This window comes from Apostichopus japonicus, chromosome 2, assembly GCF_037975245.1.
Source record: "Apostichopus japonicus isolate 1M-3 chromosome 2, ASM3797524v1, whole genome shotgun sequence".
NCBI classification, from domain to species: Eukaryota; Metazoa; Echinodermata; class Holothuroidea; order Aspidochirotida; family Stichopodidae; genus Apostichopus; species Apostichopus japonicus.
In genome coordinates, this window is record NC_092562.1 from 28,467,484 (window position 1) to 28,486,175 (window position 18,692).

At 36.6% G+C, this 18,692-nt stretch overlaps 1 protein-coding gene and 1 long non-coding RNA gene across 5 annotated transcripts in view; one reads left to right on the forward strand and one right to left on the reverse strand.

The window, feature by feature from the left end:
• The first annotated feature begins 8,153 nt into the window (after nt 1–8,153).
• LOC139954709 (uncharacterized) lies at nt 8,154–18,393 on the forward strand. The gene is made up of 3 exons (XR_011788170.1): nt 8,154–8,830; nt 17,497–17,601; nt 18,366–18,393. It is a non-coding gene; the product is annotated as an uncharacterized lncRNA (long non-coding RNA).
• Nucleotides 11,655–18,692, reverse strand: part of LOC139954685 (receptor-type tyrosine-protein phosphatase mu-like) — a 67,831-nt gene continuing 60,793 nt past the window's right edge. For 3 of the 4 annotated variants that reach the window (XM_071954615.1, XM_071954612.1, XM_071954607.1), the window contains 4 exons: nt 15,107–15,238; nt 14,546–14,679; nt 14,107–14,242; nt 11,655–13,535 (listed from right to left, as the gene is read on the reverse strand). In XM_071954615.1, coding sequence (XP_071810716.1) covers nt 13,458–13,535; nt 14,107–14,242; nt 14,546–14,679; nt 15,107–15,238 — 480 coding nt within the window. In that variant the 3' untranslated portion in view covers nt 11,655–13,457. Of the gene's footprint in view, nt 13,536–14,106; nt 14,243–14,545; nt 14,680–15,106; nt 15,239–18,692 lie in introns of those variants that run through there. The other variant, XM_071954621.1, reaches the window with a different exon arrangement.

Here is an 18,692-nt window from a genome sequence, read left to right on the forward strand (position 1 = left end):
CTACAAAAAGTATCCATCCGTTCATCGATATGGAAATAAAAAAAGGTGACTTTTTACGCTTATGTATTATGTATATGGATAAATACCGAACATTACTCTTATCACTTACCCGCAAACTTATCGTAAGGTAATGTATATTAAGTATCCAAAATGACAGTTCAAAAGTGATTTCTCATTCGTAATTAAGTAACGCACTCAAAACTTGTACCGTAGTTTTGGCTTGCATTGTTTGAAAATAGCACTGTACACGTAGATCAATTTGTACGTCTTCATACAAACATTGTCCATTCGACTTTGAGATTGACTTTGATGTTATCCGTTTTTTCGAAAGAGTAGGTGTACGTTTCACAACAGAGACAGGATATGGCGACCAGAGTGGTAAGTAGTGTACTCCTGACATAACTGAACCAACTTCGAAAAAGATAAAATTCGCCTCTAATATGCAACTTTTAATGTCTGGAAAGAGTCATTTCCGGTATCCGGTACCATGTACCCCCCCCCCCTCCTTTTCGCCAGGCCTGTTTCTGTCCATCCCTTTCAATATTACACCAATTTCAAAACTGATGAATTTATTACAAAATGCTGGAGATTCGATGAGCATTGGTTAACATTAATATGGCATATAATGCCAAAAGTATGGACCAGCTTGTGTCCATATGTTGAAAGTGTAGAAATTGCAGTTAACCTAATGCATTTCAACCAAAATATTATTAACTTTTTAACAGAGAAATGTCGTGTAAAGAAAAAATAATTCAGAAATTTTCAAATGATTTCACACGATTTTTTTCTGCAAACTTCATAAAACATTTCGGCTGCATTTAATTTCAAAAGAAAACATACAAAACACGTTGTTCTAACTTTGTGGACCACAACTTAACTGTTCTGCGCATTCAACCGTAATTACTGGTGTGTTATTCATGAACAGTCTAATGGTAGTAGCCACATAGATGTTTCTGACTGAGTAGTACCAAATTTGTAAAGTCTGAAACTCTGAATATTTACATCATGGCTTGAATATTCAGTGACAACCTCATCAAATATAAAACACTACTGATGAAGCAGGATATATCTTACTACAGAGTATACTAACATTAATCCAGGGATACAGATCTCTCCAAAACGTAAATATCAAAAGAAACAGTGAAAGTTAATTATTTAGTGAATTAACTACCCCTGAACTAAGAAAATATGAACACCTTTTAACTGATAGAAGGTAGCAGTTAACAATATTTCTCAGTTCTGTATTATCAATGAAATATTCATCTTTCTCGGAGCATAACTTTCTTGACTGATATTTACACAACTAGTTTAAACGTTAGTTATTATGTACAAGATAATCACTGGCGGGCTGAAAAGAAATCCCGTTTGGGAGAATCTTTTACATAGTTTCATAATACTTTGATCGATTTTTTTCCCGCTATGGTTATAAAACAACTGATTTATCGTTAGTTTTTATGTGCAATAGGATATAAATAAGGGCTCAAAAAACTTGTGTTTTCATTCTGTTATTGAAAAGTTTGAAAGTGTGAAATACCAATTTGTGACATCATCAATTTACCACAAAGCTCAAAGTTCAACAATAGATGATTGAGTATTTCGAATTCATCTTGTCATTTTTTTCTTTCATTAACATGTTCATGTGACATTACGTTGTCCGTTACTTGACTCGGTAAGTTCGTCGTGACTTTGTTATGACTAGTGGTAAACACAATAAAGTGACATCTGTTTTATGTCTCACAAACAATAATCAGACGATAACATTTGAACATACAGATGAGAATATTGCGCAGTGTAATTGTTTATTCACCTTTATTAACATATTACCGATGATGAACATCTTCATATCATATCAACAATCATAATTACATAGGATCAGATGACATAGTCTGACATACGTACATATATATATTTCTATCACCAAAAATCGAAACACATTACTTATAGGTTGTATTCAAAAGGATAATCATGCAAATGTGCAAACACTTTCGAATGTTTCACATTAATTTGCGATACTTTGGACAACAACAGCAAAGCGTTTGGTGTAATGAATTCTTGCTGAATTAATGAAACTTGGTATTTACTAAAATGAGAGCTTTTCTGAAAAAAAACAAACAAAGAAAACAAAAAGTGTAAATGAAGTAGTAAGGTATGTTTAAGACGCACTCACTGCACAGAAACATTAAAATATACTCTTCATGTTGTAGACACTCGTACCAGACAGTTAATACTCCTTCCCAGAGACAAGGAGACCCTGGTCATGCCCCTGGGACCTTTATCTCACTGCCCTCCCCTTCCCCCCATGTTTGAAGTTTTCATAAATTCATGGACACTTAAGAATACATAATTTTTGATCCCATATTTTCCATGGTATTATAACTAACCATTGGGCCCATTGCTGTAGCCCACCCTCCTGCCCCACCCCCTTCTCGTCAAGCCTAGGCTCTGTCCATCCCTTTCAATTACACTAATTTCAAAACAGATGAATTTAGGACAAATGCAGGAGATTCGATGAGCACTGGTAACCATTAATATGGCATATAATGCCAAAAGTTTGGACCAGACTGTGTCCATAAGTTGAAAGTGTAGAAATTGGAGCAAAACCCAATGCATTTCAACCAAAAAATTGTTAACTTCTGAAGCGACGGAGAAACGTCGTGTAAAGAGTGAAGCAAAGCATAAATTTTCAAATGATTTCACACGATATTAGTCTGCAGACATCTTAAACACATTTCTGCTGCTTTTAATAATAACAAAATCATGTTCACGAAATGATGAAATGATCCATCAAGTTCAAACGAAAAGATATGAAAGCACGTTGCTCTTACTTTGTGGACCACAAAACGGTTCTGCATTAAGCTAAATAAGTGGTTTGTAGTCTGTTGCTATTCTTGAACAGCCCAATGGTAGTAGCCATATAGATGTGTCTGACTGCATGAGAAGTTTTGTTTGGTCTGCAAATCTGAAAATTCACAACATGGCTTGAATATTCACATCCTCATCAAATATAATAATCATAAATTACATTAATATATCGCTTAATACAACATTTCAAAGCGCTTTACAATGTAGGAAAGAGCAGGCGCGTAGCAAGGAATTTGCCAAGGGAGGGGCGAAACTGTAGATTCGGCATTGCAAACTATCTAAGCGTAGCGCCACCATGTTTGGCGCGAAGCGTACAAGAAAATTTTGGCTGAAAATGCCTCCCAGATCGCTGGAAATGGCACCTCCCAGGCCTTGTAAGTTGTATCTTAGCATTTTCTCTTTTGAAAATACTAGCGATATCATAAAAACATTTAAAAAAATATGCTCAAGGGGGGGGGGCGCCGCCCCCCCCCCCTTGGCTACGCGCCTGGGAAAGAGACAAAGGAATCCAAGGTACAAAAATAAACTAGAAATCAAACAGAAATGTTTTAAGTTGTCTCTTGAAATACAGAGGGAGAGGCACGAATATGAATGGCAGTTCGTTCTAAAGAGAAGGCGCAGCGACAGAAAAGGCACGATCGCCATAACGAGGGCGGGTACGTGGACCAGGAGTTAATTGCAAATGCGCATGATAGGAAGAGCGAAGGGTAACTGTAGTTGACCGACGCAGAGGAGTAAGAAGGTCAGTGATATATTGAGGGGCAAGCCCGTTGATTGCTTTGTAGGTGTAAAGTAGGATCTTAAACTGGATGCGCTGAGAGACGGGAAGCCAATACAATGAACGGATTACAGGAGTGATGTGATCAAACTTTTTAATGAGTGAGACTAGGCGCTCAGCAGCCTAGTCTCTCTATAAAACACCATTGATGAAGCTGGAAATATCTTACACAGAGAAACTAACATTAATCCAGGTTTACAGATCTCTCCAAAGATGTCAATATCAAAAGAAACAGTGAAAAGTAATACTTTGGTAAATATTACCACTAAAACAATTTTAACTGACAGAAGGTAGCAGTTCACAATATTTCTTCTGTATTATCAATGAAATATTCATCTTTCTCTGAGCATAACTTGCCTTAACTTGACTGATTTTTACACAACTAATTTAAACGTTAGTTTTTCTGTACAAGATTAATCACTGGCGGGCTGAAAAAGAAATCCTGTCTGGGAAAATCTTTTACAAAGTTTCATAATACATTCATCGCCTTTTTTGGTCTTTGTTATAAAAAGACTGATTTATAGTTAGTATTTTATGTACAATAGGATAGAATAAGAGCTCAAATAACTTGTATTTTCATTCTATCATTGAAAATGTATTTATGAAATAACAAGAAACTCATCAGAGTTAATACAAAATCAGGGAAATTTCTGCTGTCTTTGGCCTTACTAAAAGCAATGCAGTCCTTCAACCATATTGAACTTAATATATGTCTTACCCTGCAATAACTCTTTTGGGGCTAATGGAGCACAGAAACCTCACCCCCACCCCTCCATGCACACTGTACCTTCCACCTCCACCCCCCCCCCCAACTTGCTGTGATCTTTGATCAAACCTATAGTTTCAAAATTGTTCAGAAATGTTTTATATCCACTGCTTGGAGCTATATAAAAGTAACTGTGATTTGTGGATTGTTTTTTTTCTTATATTGAATTCATCCTGAGAACTAGCATACTGTTATGCTAATGATGCAAAAATGAAATGATTTTCCTGAATTTCCCATGTATAACTGCTCTCGCTTCATTCATACGATACATTGCACAAATATGGTATCCTCTGTCAAGCCCGCCCCGCATGCGTCGTGCCGTACTTTCCTTGGTCAGCACTAGGAGCTCTCTGAGTGGCTGGCATGAGAGCACCAACCGATTTCCAACATTTGGAACACAGGTTTTTCTTTGCTGGATCTCCAAACATGCCATCTGGACAACCTGTGGACGTGATAAAAGAATTGAATGCTTAATAAAGGGTTATGGTTATGGTTGCACACTTAAACGACCTCCCTGCTGCACTAATTTTACCCTGCCCCCACCCCCCCCCCCCCAACAACCACTTACCTCCTTTTTTCTGCACTTATCATTCAGGCGACATCTGAAAAATTACTATGAAAGCTTTTATTGATTGTATCCGTTGTAAGGGGGTGGGAGTAGGTGGTGGTGGTTGGGGGGTAGTGTTATTTGTCTTATTTGTTAAGGTTATCTGTTTTTATTGGAGGGGGGGGGGGTCTTTTTAGGTGTTAAGGTTTTCTATTTTCTTTGATGGGAGTACTCTATTCGATTAAGCCCACAAGGGTTTCTTAGTTTACTTCCTTTCACATATTTTACTTATTTGCAGTTATATTGTCTTGTTCACCTTGTATTACTATGTGTTGAAACAAATAAATCATCAAGATTTAGCGTACTACACGAACTGGTTAAATGTTTTCACGACGTCATCTTCACTCTAATCTAATATTCTGACTTCATCAGAACTAAAAAAAAAACTTCAATCCAGAAACCTTTTAAGACATGAATTAACTTTCTCAAAGTTTACTCGTGAAGGCGAAAATTGCGAGGTGGAGTGTTGCTCTTTAATTTCTAACCATGGATATTCGTTTCCTTTGGTTCGAGTATCAAAGAATTGTACAAAACGTAGCAACACTGATTTATGCTAATTATGAAAGTGACTTAAGATGCAGAGGATTATATGTCTGGAGGAGAAAAGGAGTGGTGGGAGAAAAAGAAATATGGGGGGGGGGGGGGTGAATATGGGGAGAACTGTGAATATGTGAACCAAGTTGAGCTGTCATATCCTTATTTTACTTACCCCCTGGTCTTTGGCATTTGCTTCTTTTGTACTGAGGGGGAATTCTTCCGGTGGTGTTGGGTATGTGGGGCTCGCGTCTGACATGTCTGGTCTGACATATACAAACCTGAACGTGAACAAAAGATATACTGTTAAGTCAATCATGAAAATAACACTTTACAAAGTTCAAAGCTAAGAGAGATGAACAAAAATTCTTACTACTCTGTTATGGGAGTGAGAAAGGAATTATTAATAGTAAATTATTGGGTGTTTGAAAACCCCTAATAAAATTGTTTAGCCATATTCCCTACGGACAAAGGGTCTTCTAATCTTTTTTGCTTTATCCTAGTTTCAAGATAAAATGTTAACAAAATGTTGACAATGAAACCAATACCATTATAGATGTCAGTATGTTAGATTCAGCATAAAAAATATATTAAAAATAAAAAGTGGCACAATACTGTCCTATTTAAACTTAATCAAGTCTTTAGCCTTGTGTGTGAAACATTCAACTTGGACATCAAACCTACTCCAAATGGAGACAGTTATCTCTATCACATAGATTCATTGAGGATGGCTGGGTTGTTTGCATATTGTGGCTGATCAGATTAACTTCCTCGATGTGACTGTTCGCAAGGAACACGGTTCTCTCTCCACTGACTTATACACCAAGCCCAATGACACACACACACACCAGTTTCTTCATTCTTCTAGCTGCCATCCCCGACACTACAAGCCTGGAATTGCCTACAGCCAAGCACTTCGTCTCCATCGCATTGCTCTTACAATTTGGAAAAACACCTTACTGCCAGAGGCCATACTGCCAGAAGGGTGCGTGAAGCCATCCAGAGAGTCCGCTCCCTATCCAAATCATCCACGTTGGTAGTGCAGGACAAAGAGGGAAGAGATTGCGACTACAAGCTCCCTCTGGTTGTTTACTTTCCACCCTAATCTTCCTCCTCTTCAACAAATCACCACTAACAACCACAACATTCTCCTCCCTTCAGATAGACTCCAACGAGCCGTCCCTGGAAAACCCATCATCGCCTACAGATGTCCACGCAACATACGTGGCCTTCTTGTGCATGCTGCTGTTCCACCTCTAACTTCTAACCCTACACCCTTTCATCATGGTACTTTCAAATGTGATCGTACTTCTAGATTCATGGTCTGCAGCCACCACATTGTTGAATTCAATTGCATCACCAGCCACTGCATGCAACTCACACACAAGACTACGGGTCACATCAGTTACACAACCTCTAATGTCATATACCTGATCTCTTGTAGTGTTTGGGGTCATATGCGTAGGAGCCTGATTTGATTTGGGGGGGGGGGGGGGCTGTAACGACTTGCCCGAAAAATACAACCAAAATTTTTCGCGCGCTACGCGCGCATTCAACATCTGAAAGCAGCATTTTGCGTTTGGTCGCCGTTTTCTACTTTTTTGACATTTCCATCGAGTTTTTTACATATATCAATCACAAAGCAGCAAACTAAGATATTAGCCAAGAAAATATCTTTGAGAAAACAAAGTTGAAAGTTGCAAATTTTTCGACTTTTATGCCACCATTTGAAGTAAGATATAAATAGATAAGCTAGTTATGAATGTCGTTATGGCATAGTGGAGTCAGTGCGGTTGAGAAAAATCATAGAAAAGGACGCAAAATGCTGCTTTAATGTGCTGTCATATAGGCATTCATCAGTTATTACATCACATGCCGATAACCGATGAATGCCTATATAACATGCACAATAAGATGTTAAATGCGCGCGAAGCGCGCAAAAAGTTTGGTTTTATTTTCCCTGTTATTACCCTTCCATATTGGTTATAATTATTGGGGAAGTCGTTACAATAATAACGATAATAATAATATCAGTTTAACCATTGAAAAACACATTGCAAATTATTCTTCTTTCCGTAGGTGCCCGAAAAATTCTCAGCATATTGCCCGAATTTTCACCCCCCAAAAAATGAAAAGCACATTGCAAGTTATTCTTCTTTCCGTAGGTGCCCGAAAAATTCTCAGCATATTGCCCGAATTTTCACCCCCCAAAAAATGAAAAACACATTGCAAATTATTCTTCTTTCAGTAGGTGACCGAAAAATTCTCAGCATATTGCCCGAATTTTCACCCAAAAAATTGAAAAACACATTGCAAACTTTTCTTCTTTCAGTAGGTGCCCGAAAAATTCTCAGCATATTGCCCGAATTTTCACCAAAAATTTTGGTTGGGGGGGTCTGCAGCCCCCCAGCCTATGTTTGGGATAACCAGTATGTTGGCGAAACCAAAACCACCCTCGAGAAGCGATGCTTGAATTCTCAGGTAGCCGCCATGACCTAGTACGAATCAGAGGAGAGAGACAACCTCATGGACTCAACATTCAGGAAGGACATGGCTTACTTTCTTCTGTCCCCTCTCCAACCCCTTTTCCCGCACCCCCCCCCCCCTCCCCCGCTATAACTCCTCTTCTCATAGCTCTCTTCCACCCTGCTTACTCCACTCCTTTCTGTCTTTGTTCTACTCCAGTGAATTCCCTACCCCTTCCCTGAATCCTCTCTTTGGCCCTCCCTTTTTATCTCCTAACTCTCCTCTTCCCCTGTTGGTTTATTTCTTTTTTTCTCTCCATCCCTTGTTTACTAATCCCCTTACATCTATCTCTTTGCGTTCACCATGCTCATTAACCTGTCTGTATTCTGTACGTGTTTTTGTACCTCCTGTTACTCGTCATTTATCCTCTGAAGATCCTGCTAGGATCGAAACGTCAAGCAAACTTACTTTTAAGCATTTTTCTAACAGTTTTATGTTATTTTACTTACAATACATTGAGAGTAAGCTCTGAGGTGATCTAGAGTATAAGGGAGCTCTAAGGAGATCATAAATAATGAGAAATCAGCATCGGAATTGAAGTGCGAAGTATGACGTCATGCGACTTATACTGCCACTCTTCCAACTGGTGGAGTTTTGCTTGTACAAGTAGGTTCAAGTATAGAACAAGAAAGTAACGGCGTGTAATTCAAAACTAAGGTGATAAAGGTGACACATAATCACTCGAAATGGTGATATCATGTCACACATTTGGGTGCCAAATTCGTCTAAATTGTGGCAGTGGACTGCAGTTTCACAGGTAATTCTTAGGAAACGATAGTAGAAGCAATTACATAGGAATTTAATTATCAAAGTGGCTTTTAACATGGCTATTTCAACGACTAGGAGTATAGTCAGTATTGCAAAGTTCGCCATACTGCGAAAATCGGCCACCCTTAAGAAACACACGATTTCACCATGACAACCTATAGCAACAGCCAATTTCACGAAAAATTACGAAGCTACAGTTATTTTCTCTCCAAAATGACCCGTGTGCAAGAAATTACTTACATATTTGTCAATAAAATGACGAAAGATCTATGAAGTCTGTTATAATTACTGAAAAAGCAACAGCGCCACCAATTTTTACCAGCGCCACACTGTAGGTTGCGTGGCCGAAATTCGCAATACTCTAGCAAGAAATACCAGTTCCACAATCACGAAGAATTTTCTTGGAAAACAACGTGAAAACAGTTTGCAGGAAAGAAAGTTTGGCCGTGTATCGTACTAAAACACAATTCTCCCACCATATGAAGTATATTTTCTGGTGATTTATACCAGAAGATTTAGTTTTGGGGTGTTTTAAGTCTTAAGTGGGCGAACTTCGAAGTCACCATCCTACTATTTTTATATACGACTAGGAGTAAGAATAATTTCCGGTTAGGGTTACCCCTACTACATGCGCAGTTGCTTTATTTACTTAACTGCGCTTGAATTCGCCGATGTCATAAGAATAGTTTATAAATAATTGTTACAACTAGTCGTAAGAATAGCCACGGCCTCTAATTATTTCACTAGTGTCTTGTGCACAGCCGCTATATTGCTAATCACTAGACCCTTGATATAGCTAACATATGCCCCTAGCTAGACTGGCTAACGACTGTCCCTTCGGATGCAATATGACTAAAGCCTAATGACAACTATTATCACCACCTCGTTTTACTTAAAAACTGTATCCCTTACGATATATCCACATGACAGAATAACCGTGACATTGGATGACGATTTTGATGTCCTTTGCTTATCACTAACAATTCAATACTAGGAAAATAGGCTTAGCCTATAGCCTTATGTACATAGCCTCGCCCATTGTCTAACTTATGTTAGCCTATGTCATAACTTAAGCCTAGAATATTTCAATCTATTAACATATCTAAAATTGTCCAAACATTCAAACACATCCTCCGTTTTCAATATATTCCCAACACTGTAAAGTCGGCAATGTTATAGGCCTATAGGCCAGTAATCCGAGTTTTGAGGTACAGTAGGCCAAGCCTACTACAGCCTAGCCAGGTATGTTCTGGACAGGAACTTTATAGGTTATTTTATAGAATATTTGCCTAAATTTACTCAACTATGATTTAAGGCCTAATGATATTCACTAACAATGTAAGGACAACACTTTTTTGGCAAAACGGCACACTCAAGCCAATACTCGTGCTAAAGTTTCATCCTTTGATGATTGACTAAATGTAGACATGTATCAAACTTTTTAGCACCTCACTTCATAAGGTGGGATGTTATCCTGCATAAACTACTTTCAGTACCCACTTTGCAACAGTAACGTTAAACTGAGAACTGCTTGCACAGTGTAAGTATTCTTCCTAGTTCAATTTCTATGGAAATCAAGCAGATTCACAATTTTACAAATGAGAAGCTTTCAAATATTTTTTGTCTGCAGCAATCTTAATTAATGATGAGAAAAGGAATAATCTGTAGAACTGATTACTTGGCTGAATAACTTGTCTTGCCTATTCAGCCTGAGAGAACTTCAAAGCTTCTTCCATATACTTATCACAAAATCTGATCACGTACCTCACATAATCTGATCATGTACATCACTGAATCTGATCATGTACCAATCACTTAATCTGATCATGAACTGATTACTGAAAGTGATCATGTACTGATCACTGAATCTGATCAAATATCAATCACTGAATCTGATCTTGTACTGATTACTGAATCAGATCATGTACTGATCACTGAATATAATCATGTACTGATCACTGAATCTGATCAAGTATCAATCACTAAATCTTATCATGTACCGATCACTGAATATGATCATGTACTATCATTATGATGATGTACTGTTTACTGAATGTGATCATGAATCAATAACTGAATCTTATCATGTACTGATCACTGAATGAGATCATGTACCGATCACTGAATATGATATATGATCATGTACCGGTTGCTGGATCCGAACATGCACCGATCTTTGAATCTGATCATGGACTGATGGCAGCTTCTTGATCTCATGAACAGACAGAGTGTTTTTGAAAAGTTGAGGCCCGTAGACATTTCTCCCTTCACATCCTAAAAAGAGTGTTCAACCACATTATCATATATACCAGATCGTCCCCACACTCTTATTAACATTAACAATGGTAAAATAATAAGCTTATGTTAAACATTGTTAGACTGGTGTAAGCTTCTTGAAATCCCTCCAGTATGAAGCCTAACAATGAAGGCTCCAAAATCTAGCCAATAATATTTAGACAAAGAATGACAAACAAATTTGGTATTTCAGAAATTAGTTGATATGACTCAACCGATATCGAACTAGTTCCAGAAGTGTTCCTCAAAATTAAAATATTTGGATTAAAGGTGTCATTATTTGCTCCAGGTCAACTGATGGCAGGATAGACAAACGGCTCATACGTCACAGAGAATAGTTACAAACCAGTGTTAATGAGAGGAATGGATGAGGTCACCCATGGAGCTATAAACGAGATGGGTCACCAAAGCACCACTAATTTAAAAAAAAATGTGGTAATTAAGTTATAAAATGTAACTTAAAGTGATATAATTGAAATGTGATGTCTTGTTTGTAAAGAACATAAAACAACAAGATGTTCTGATTACATATTTATCTATTAATATTTCTCCAAGGGCTACCTTTACTGTAATAGCTGTAACACAAACAAAGATTGTCCCATGATTTGATTTCTTCTTGATTAAATACGTTTAAAATATATTTGAAGAAAGGAATATTGAAAGCTTTAGAAGTAATAACATGATAAACATTGATAAAGATGTACACAATATATCGTAGTCTACAAATATATACTTCCACCTGTGTATTAATTTGCATTGGTGTAGATAATCTTTGGCTATTACATATATCATAGAATAGCCTTTATTTGACTTTAAAGACACAATCTAATTAAGATTCATCATATTATAATAAAATATTCAATATGGATCAACATGTATGAACAATGGAAGACTCTCCATGGATGTATATTCCACACTAAAAATTTGTCAAACTTATTAATTTGCTACGATTCTGATATTTTCATCATTGACTTCCATAACGATATCTGGAATGAACATCATGATTGTTGCAGAAAGTAATGTTATTTCTGCCTTTTATGCCCTTCCACCCTCCATCTATTCAGTACTAATAAATATTCATACACTGGTCTAAGCTTTCTAAAAGAAAATGTAACATTAAATCACAGCAGCTGAGACTCACACATCAAACATGAAGTGTTTTGTTGCTCTGTGCAAGCCAAGCAAATACCAAGTTTCATCAGGGAGTTTGCATTTCAAGGTTTTCTTTCTCAGAAACTGCCAGTCTTACAACAATACAGACCAATTTTAGCACTCATGCTCCACACAAACCAGAACTTGAAAATAAAATCTCTTTACATTTGAATGACACATTCTACTTGGGTCCTACATACATTAGGGGAAATGGTGATGGCTTCTGGCAATGTGTGATTTGTAATTCACAGGCATGTTTAATATAAGAAACTACAACGTAGACATTGATAACAAAACAAAAATTAACAATAATTATTTAGCCTGGACAGATGACCAAATGTCATCATCAAATTGACATTCGACAATCAATGAAATCACAGACCATGATTTCATTGATTTCATTGATTGTCAATGATCCTGCAGGATCCAAAAGGATTCTTATATGGGGTAGTCAAGGATTTACTTTAAACAAATGAATCTTAAATTTGGAACAGGAGTGTGAGATGGAAATGTTCATATGTTACGGTTTGAATAATCCATCTTCCATGTAACTACTGTACCCTATGCAAATGGCATACCTTAAAATAATTGCAACAATAAAAGAACAAAGTCTACTTAAAGAAAATATTTAAAACTTTTGAGAAATGATACCAAATATTCCTACAAGTCTTTATACAAAGTTAAGATAAGATATTTGGTCATTATGGAACAAATATGCAACTTCACTCATTCTAGATTTGGATAGGGAAGCGAAGTGATCCCTTGTGGCTTTTGTTCATTAATACAATAGCTCTGATGATTTTGTTTTTGGTAATAATACCCATACATGATCTCCAGAGACTTTTTCCCAAGCCAGGATATCCAGATGTGTGGTTCTGTTCAGTTCAACTGGTCGCACAAGTATCACATCAGCCGCATTTTTCTCTGGTTCCATCCATGCATAACTTATTTGTTCATTGACATTTAATTTAGGGAAGAATACTAATTATAAAATATATTGATGTAACTCTTCTTCATTATTATGGTTCAATATCTACAAATACTTGCCCAAGGACGAACCATAATGAAGTGCCCCCTCTAGCAAGTCATACCATCTTAATCGTCATTCTATGAGGATGCTCTATTAATAGAAATATTCTTGAAAGACACCTCCAACATTCCTGAGTGAACTATTTCACTTCCTGATACTTGCTTTCATCCTCAACCAGAGCAGCCTGAACAAGATGGTGACAAAGAAGATAATCATCCTGAAGAAATCAAAGCAACAATAGTTTATGTGTATGTTTGATGGAAGGAAAGAATTAATCTGAATAGGATTGAAAAACAATGAAGGACATTTAAATTGAATAACACTTCATCTCATTACAGTTAAATTAGAAAGGTATCTCATTGAAACTGAATGAAACATTTCATCAAAGTAACATTGAATTACAATGAATTGTACTAAATATTAAACTAAATCACACGTAATTACAAGTGAATTACATCACATTGTACAACACACATCATTACAATGAAAGTAAATTACTGAGCATCACACTGAAATGAAATCACACTGAATTTAACTAAATTGCATCACAAATAGACTGAATCACACAGCTTCATAATAAAAGTGAGTAACACAGTTTCACAATAAAAGTGAATTACACATCTTTACAATAAGTGGGAATTACACAGCTTCACAATAAGTGGGAATCACACAGCTTCATAATAAGTAGGAATCACACAGCATCACATTTAAGTGAATCACATCTCATCACATCAATACAAAATAAATCACCTTTCATGCCTACCATTTACTGTGCTTATTACACATACCAATGACTTCATCACATGTGGATTCTGTCCAGTAAGCTTAAGAACTGTTTCAAACAATCTCCCTGTTTTACTTCCTCTGATACGAGATATCTCCAATAATACGGAAACAAACACACCGCATCTACTGGCTCCATCCCTTGGAAGAAAAATGAGTAAATGTTTTGTGATACAAAAAAAGTTTATTTTCAGTTTTATGAGGTGATATGTGATAAAGTGTTCAAACAGATGATTCAGGAATTTGATACAAACTTGTAATTCTGCATAACATGTAAGAACAATCCATGAAAAATGTTAAAGCTGTCGGTGTGACTTCACAGCACCTATTATATTTCACATAATTAACATGTAATATTAAAACAAGGTTCATGGTCATTATACAGCATGTTCCCCCTCACTGTGATGCTGTAACATTTCAGACAAATTCCTTCATAATACTTACATGCAATGAACAACAATAGTTCTCTTTTCCTCTGTTATTGGTTTTATCTTTCCAATCAGTTCAATAATCCCATCAGTCTGATCTGAATCCTGAGACCATTCAATCAGCTGATAGTGATCCAATGTAACCATTCTCTGTGGAGATTAATAAAGATCAGCAGGATTATCCCCAACCTGGTAACGTGGATTAGCTTCCATGGACTCCTACAGACAGACAGTTTCAGTGATTATAACCCTTAAATGATTGTGTCCAAGAGACAGAGGTCATTTTTATTTAATGCCTGCCCTTGTCTTCCTGCAAGAATACACCTGCAACCCTCATCAATAACTGTGTTATAGAGGCGAAGGTCTGTTAATCCAAAGATTTTGCATTGATATTCCCAATTTGTTTAATTTTAGAGGATAATGATTCATGTTTCCGAGAGCATGTAGGCAAAAAGATTGTGTTTTCTCAAATCTTTTCTATGTTCACAATTTCTGAAAAGTTTAGTTTTTTATTGATTGAATATAAAAGACAATGATACATTTTGCTGAGATGATTTTTAATCAATTTCAACTTTACCTTACTATTCTTGAAATTAACCATCAGCCTACGTCGCGAGCAGTATTTGTCTTTATCTTCGACATCAGTGCATTCAACTAACATGTTGCCATGTTGTATCTTTCCACTGTCTGGCCAGTAGAGGCAAGTTGTCTGTAAAAGATGAAGATCTTTGTTAAACAAATATGACTGGACATAGGAGTGTCAGATCTGCTAACTAGTACGTTTTTGCCGTATTTGTACGGAAAATCCTTGAAAATATGGGCGCATGTTTTCCTTTTAAAGAAATACGGATTTTGCTTCACCGTTGCATTTATAATTCGCAACGTACGCGACTGCAATAATACTAGTCATGAGTCTCATGACTTCACTTGTTTGACCCTAAATTGAGCGTCATAACCACGTACACCCGGAGAAGAATCTTTCAGTGTTGAACACGCCAATATATGTAAAAATATGACACTGGAGAGATTTTATGTCCCTTTTTGCATTTTGCTGAAATTTCCATTCATCATACTCCTTTGCTTGTATTTCCCTTTTCAATGGTTGTGTCAATATACAATCAGATATCATTGATAGTTATTCAACCATACATTGGGTGGATGCGAAATTATGAGGGTTTTACCGCAAATATTGGCCTAATTTTGGACACCAAAATGTGACATTATGAAAATGGCTGAAATTGATATGCACTTTTCTTAGTTTTTCCCACGTTATTATGCCTTGACTTTGCATTTGCTATTCAAGTGAAAGCAGAGCTTCAATTACACTAGCAAATCTCATTCACCCATGCTCATCAACTGCTGGAAAAAAAAGATCTTCATCTTTGTTAACGTACATATTTTGGTGTTCTCCTGCATAACATACGTTAACTGGTGGCAACTCTTCATGATTATAACCTAATCACACACTGCACAGTAGTGTACTAGGGATTGCAAGTCCCAGAAACTCACTACTCATGCTGAGAATAGGTCTAATGGCATCTCAGAGGACAAATTCATTCAAAAATTCATGTGAAAAAAACTTGTAATTGGTTGTGAAACTGTACAAATTGTTCGGTGTCCTCAACATAACGTACGTTAAATGGGCATTATTTCACTATCAACTGATAGTTTTGAATATCAAAACATTTGTAACTGATCAACACCCCACATACACTGATAGTAAACAGTTCCAGTTCAATTCCTCTGCATCAGTCACAATTTGTGTGTGGTGTCCTCATTTCTAGCCTGCATAACATACGTTAACTGTGAAAATCTATTTTAGGCTCATGGCAGGAATTCTCACAGAATATTCAACTCACTTAATATTTCACCATGTTTGAAATAGCTATAAACTATTTCCATCATCCATTATGAGTCTAAAACATGGTTTTAGGACATCTGTTAACGTATGTTATGGTGTCTCATTTTTTTGGTGTCTTCATAACATACGTTAACAACATGCACTTGAAATGTAAATTATTGAGAAGACTGAGAACTTCCATGCTAGGAAACACCTCATTTCCAAGTAGTTCTAAGGTACTCTATCTAACTAGTTGATGAAATTTGTCACTGAGCCAGTGGCTTAGCTCTATAACTCCAAATTCCTGTTGTGTTGTTAACGTATGTTATGGTGTCCTAAATGATCAGCCTCATTAACTTACAATGGAATGTAATAAGTACTTCAATTTTTTTTTTGTGTCGTAAGATATCATTTGACATTGCTCATATATATTCCCCTTCACTTTAATGGAGAAGGGGCTATGTATATAGACAACTGTAGGACACCGAGTAACATACGTTAACATCATCAATTGTCTTTTTTATTTGCCTCAAATCCACCTTTCTTGATACTGTATTATCTTTTAACATTACTAATTGTGTACGACATTCACCGGAGAACCAGAATCAGCACTCAAATAGATACCTTTGTGTAATTCAGTTTTGAACATGCATGTCACACTTTAGTAACCCAGTATCAAATGACGTATATAGGAAAGCTAACGCTTACAAGTTACAGTATCGCATGACTACCTGAATACCATGCGTTTTTAAGAGCAAACAATTACCTCATGGCATCAACATTGAGTCAAGTATCAAGGAAAGGCAAAGCCAAGAAGCAATCATTCAAAGATGAATATGCAGAAAAGTGGTCTTTTATCGAGGAATCAAGGAAAGATAAGCACCATGTACTGTATAAGCTTTGTGGAGTTGATATTCATATTTCACATAGCTGGGCCTTCGACATTCTACAGCACTTTCAATCAAGGAAACATTGGTAAAACCCAGAAACAACAAGCAGAGTAAAACATCATTAATGAAATCTAGTAACAATTGCTTTGATGTTATAAGAGCAGAAGCATATTTTATGCAATTCATACTGGAACATAACATGCAGTTTACCACTGATCACTTCTGATCACTTCACAGAATTGGTGAAGAAGCCGTTTCCAGACAGCAAGTTTGCCGCAAAGTTCTCTTGTCGTCGGACGAAGACTAGTGCAATTACAAGGACTTTACGACAGGAGACAAAAAGTGAGTAGACTAGCATATATCCCTTAGTTAGTCTTAGTTGTAGTAAATAAATCATCGTAATTTTGCACTAACACCAGTAATAATTGGTATAACGAAGATATTTGTTAGGGTTTACTGAATAACTAGCCAAGCCTAGGCTAGTATATATATATATATATATATATATATAGCTAGGCCTATTATCCTAACATACGCCTACTGCCAGTACTAGCCTTAGCAGTGGTACTAGTAGACGAAACGTAAGTTCTGGTCGTAGCCTAGACCTGTCCTAGTACTACTATCGTACTATAGGCTAGTAAGTACGCTAGTATATACAATATGGCTAGGCCTATCATTAGCCTCAATAAATAGCACTACTAAGTACTTCTATTAAATAGTAGTAGACCTAACGTTAGTTCATTCTGGTCGTAGCCTAGACCTGGTTTAGGTTGCTACTATTGTACTGTAGGCTATTAATTTGTATGGCGAAGTAACATTATTAAACATGTGGAATGTGCATTACAATTGACTATATATTCTTAATGAACAGCAAGGCTTAGTTCTTTCTTCATGGGACCATATTTTAGTGTCTGTGTGTGTTCCTCTTTAATTTTTGAAGCTTGTGAAATTATTATAATTATTAATTCTTCATTTAGCAAGCTGTTTATCTGTGGGCTAAGGCCTCTGCAGGCTGGGTTGATTGTGGTTTTAAGCTGTTTATACAATCGACAATACTGAGTTACATGGCATCATGTAGGGTTTTTACTTCTTTTATCTCTTTTCAGGTGATATTATTCACAAACTAAGACACACCCGGTTCTCATTGTCAACTGATGGCAGCTCCTATAGAGGTGCTGAAGAACAGCTTTATCCAATTGTAATTCAATTCTTTGATGAAGATTTAAGCAAAGTTGTGAGTGTGCTACTTGAAATAGCTATACAACTGAAAAAAAGATCAACTGGTGCAAATATCTTTCCACTTCTTGACAATTCCTTAAAGGAGAAGAGTATCCCATGGAAAAATGTCATCTGTTTTGCTGCAGACAATGCTTCAGTTATGATGGGCATTCATAGAAGTAAATGTCAAGAAGGAAACCAAGATGTCTTTTTTC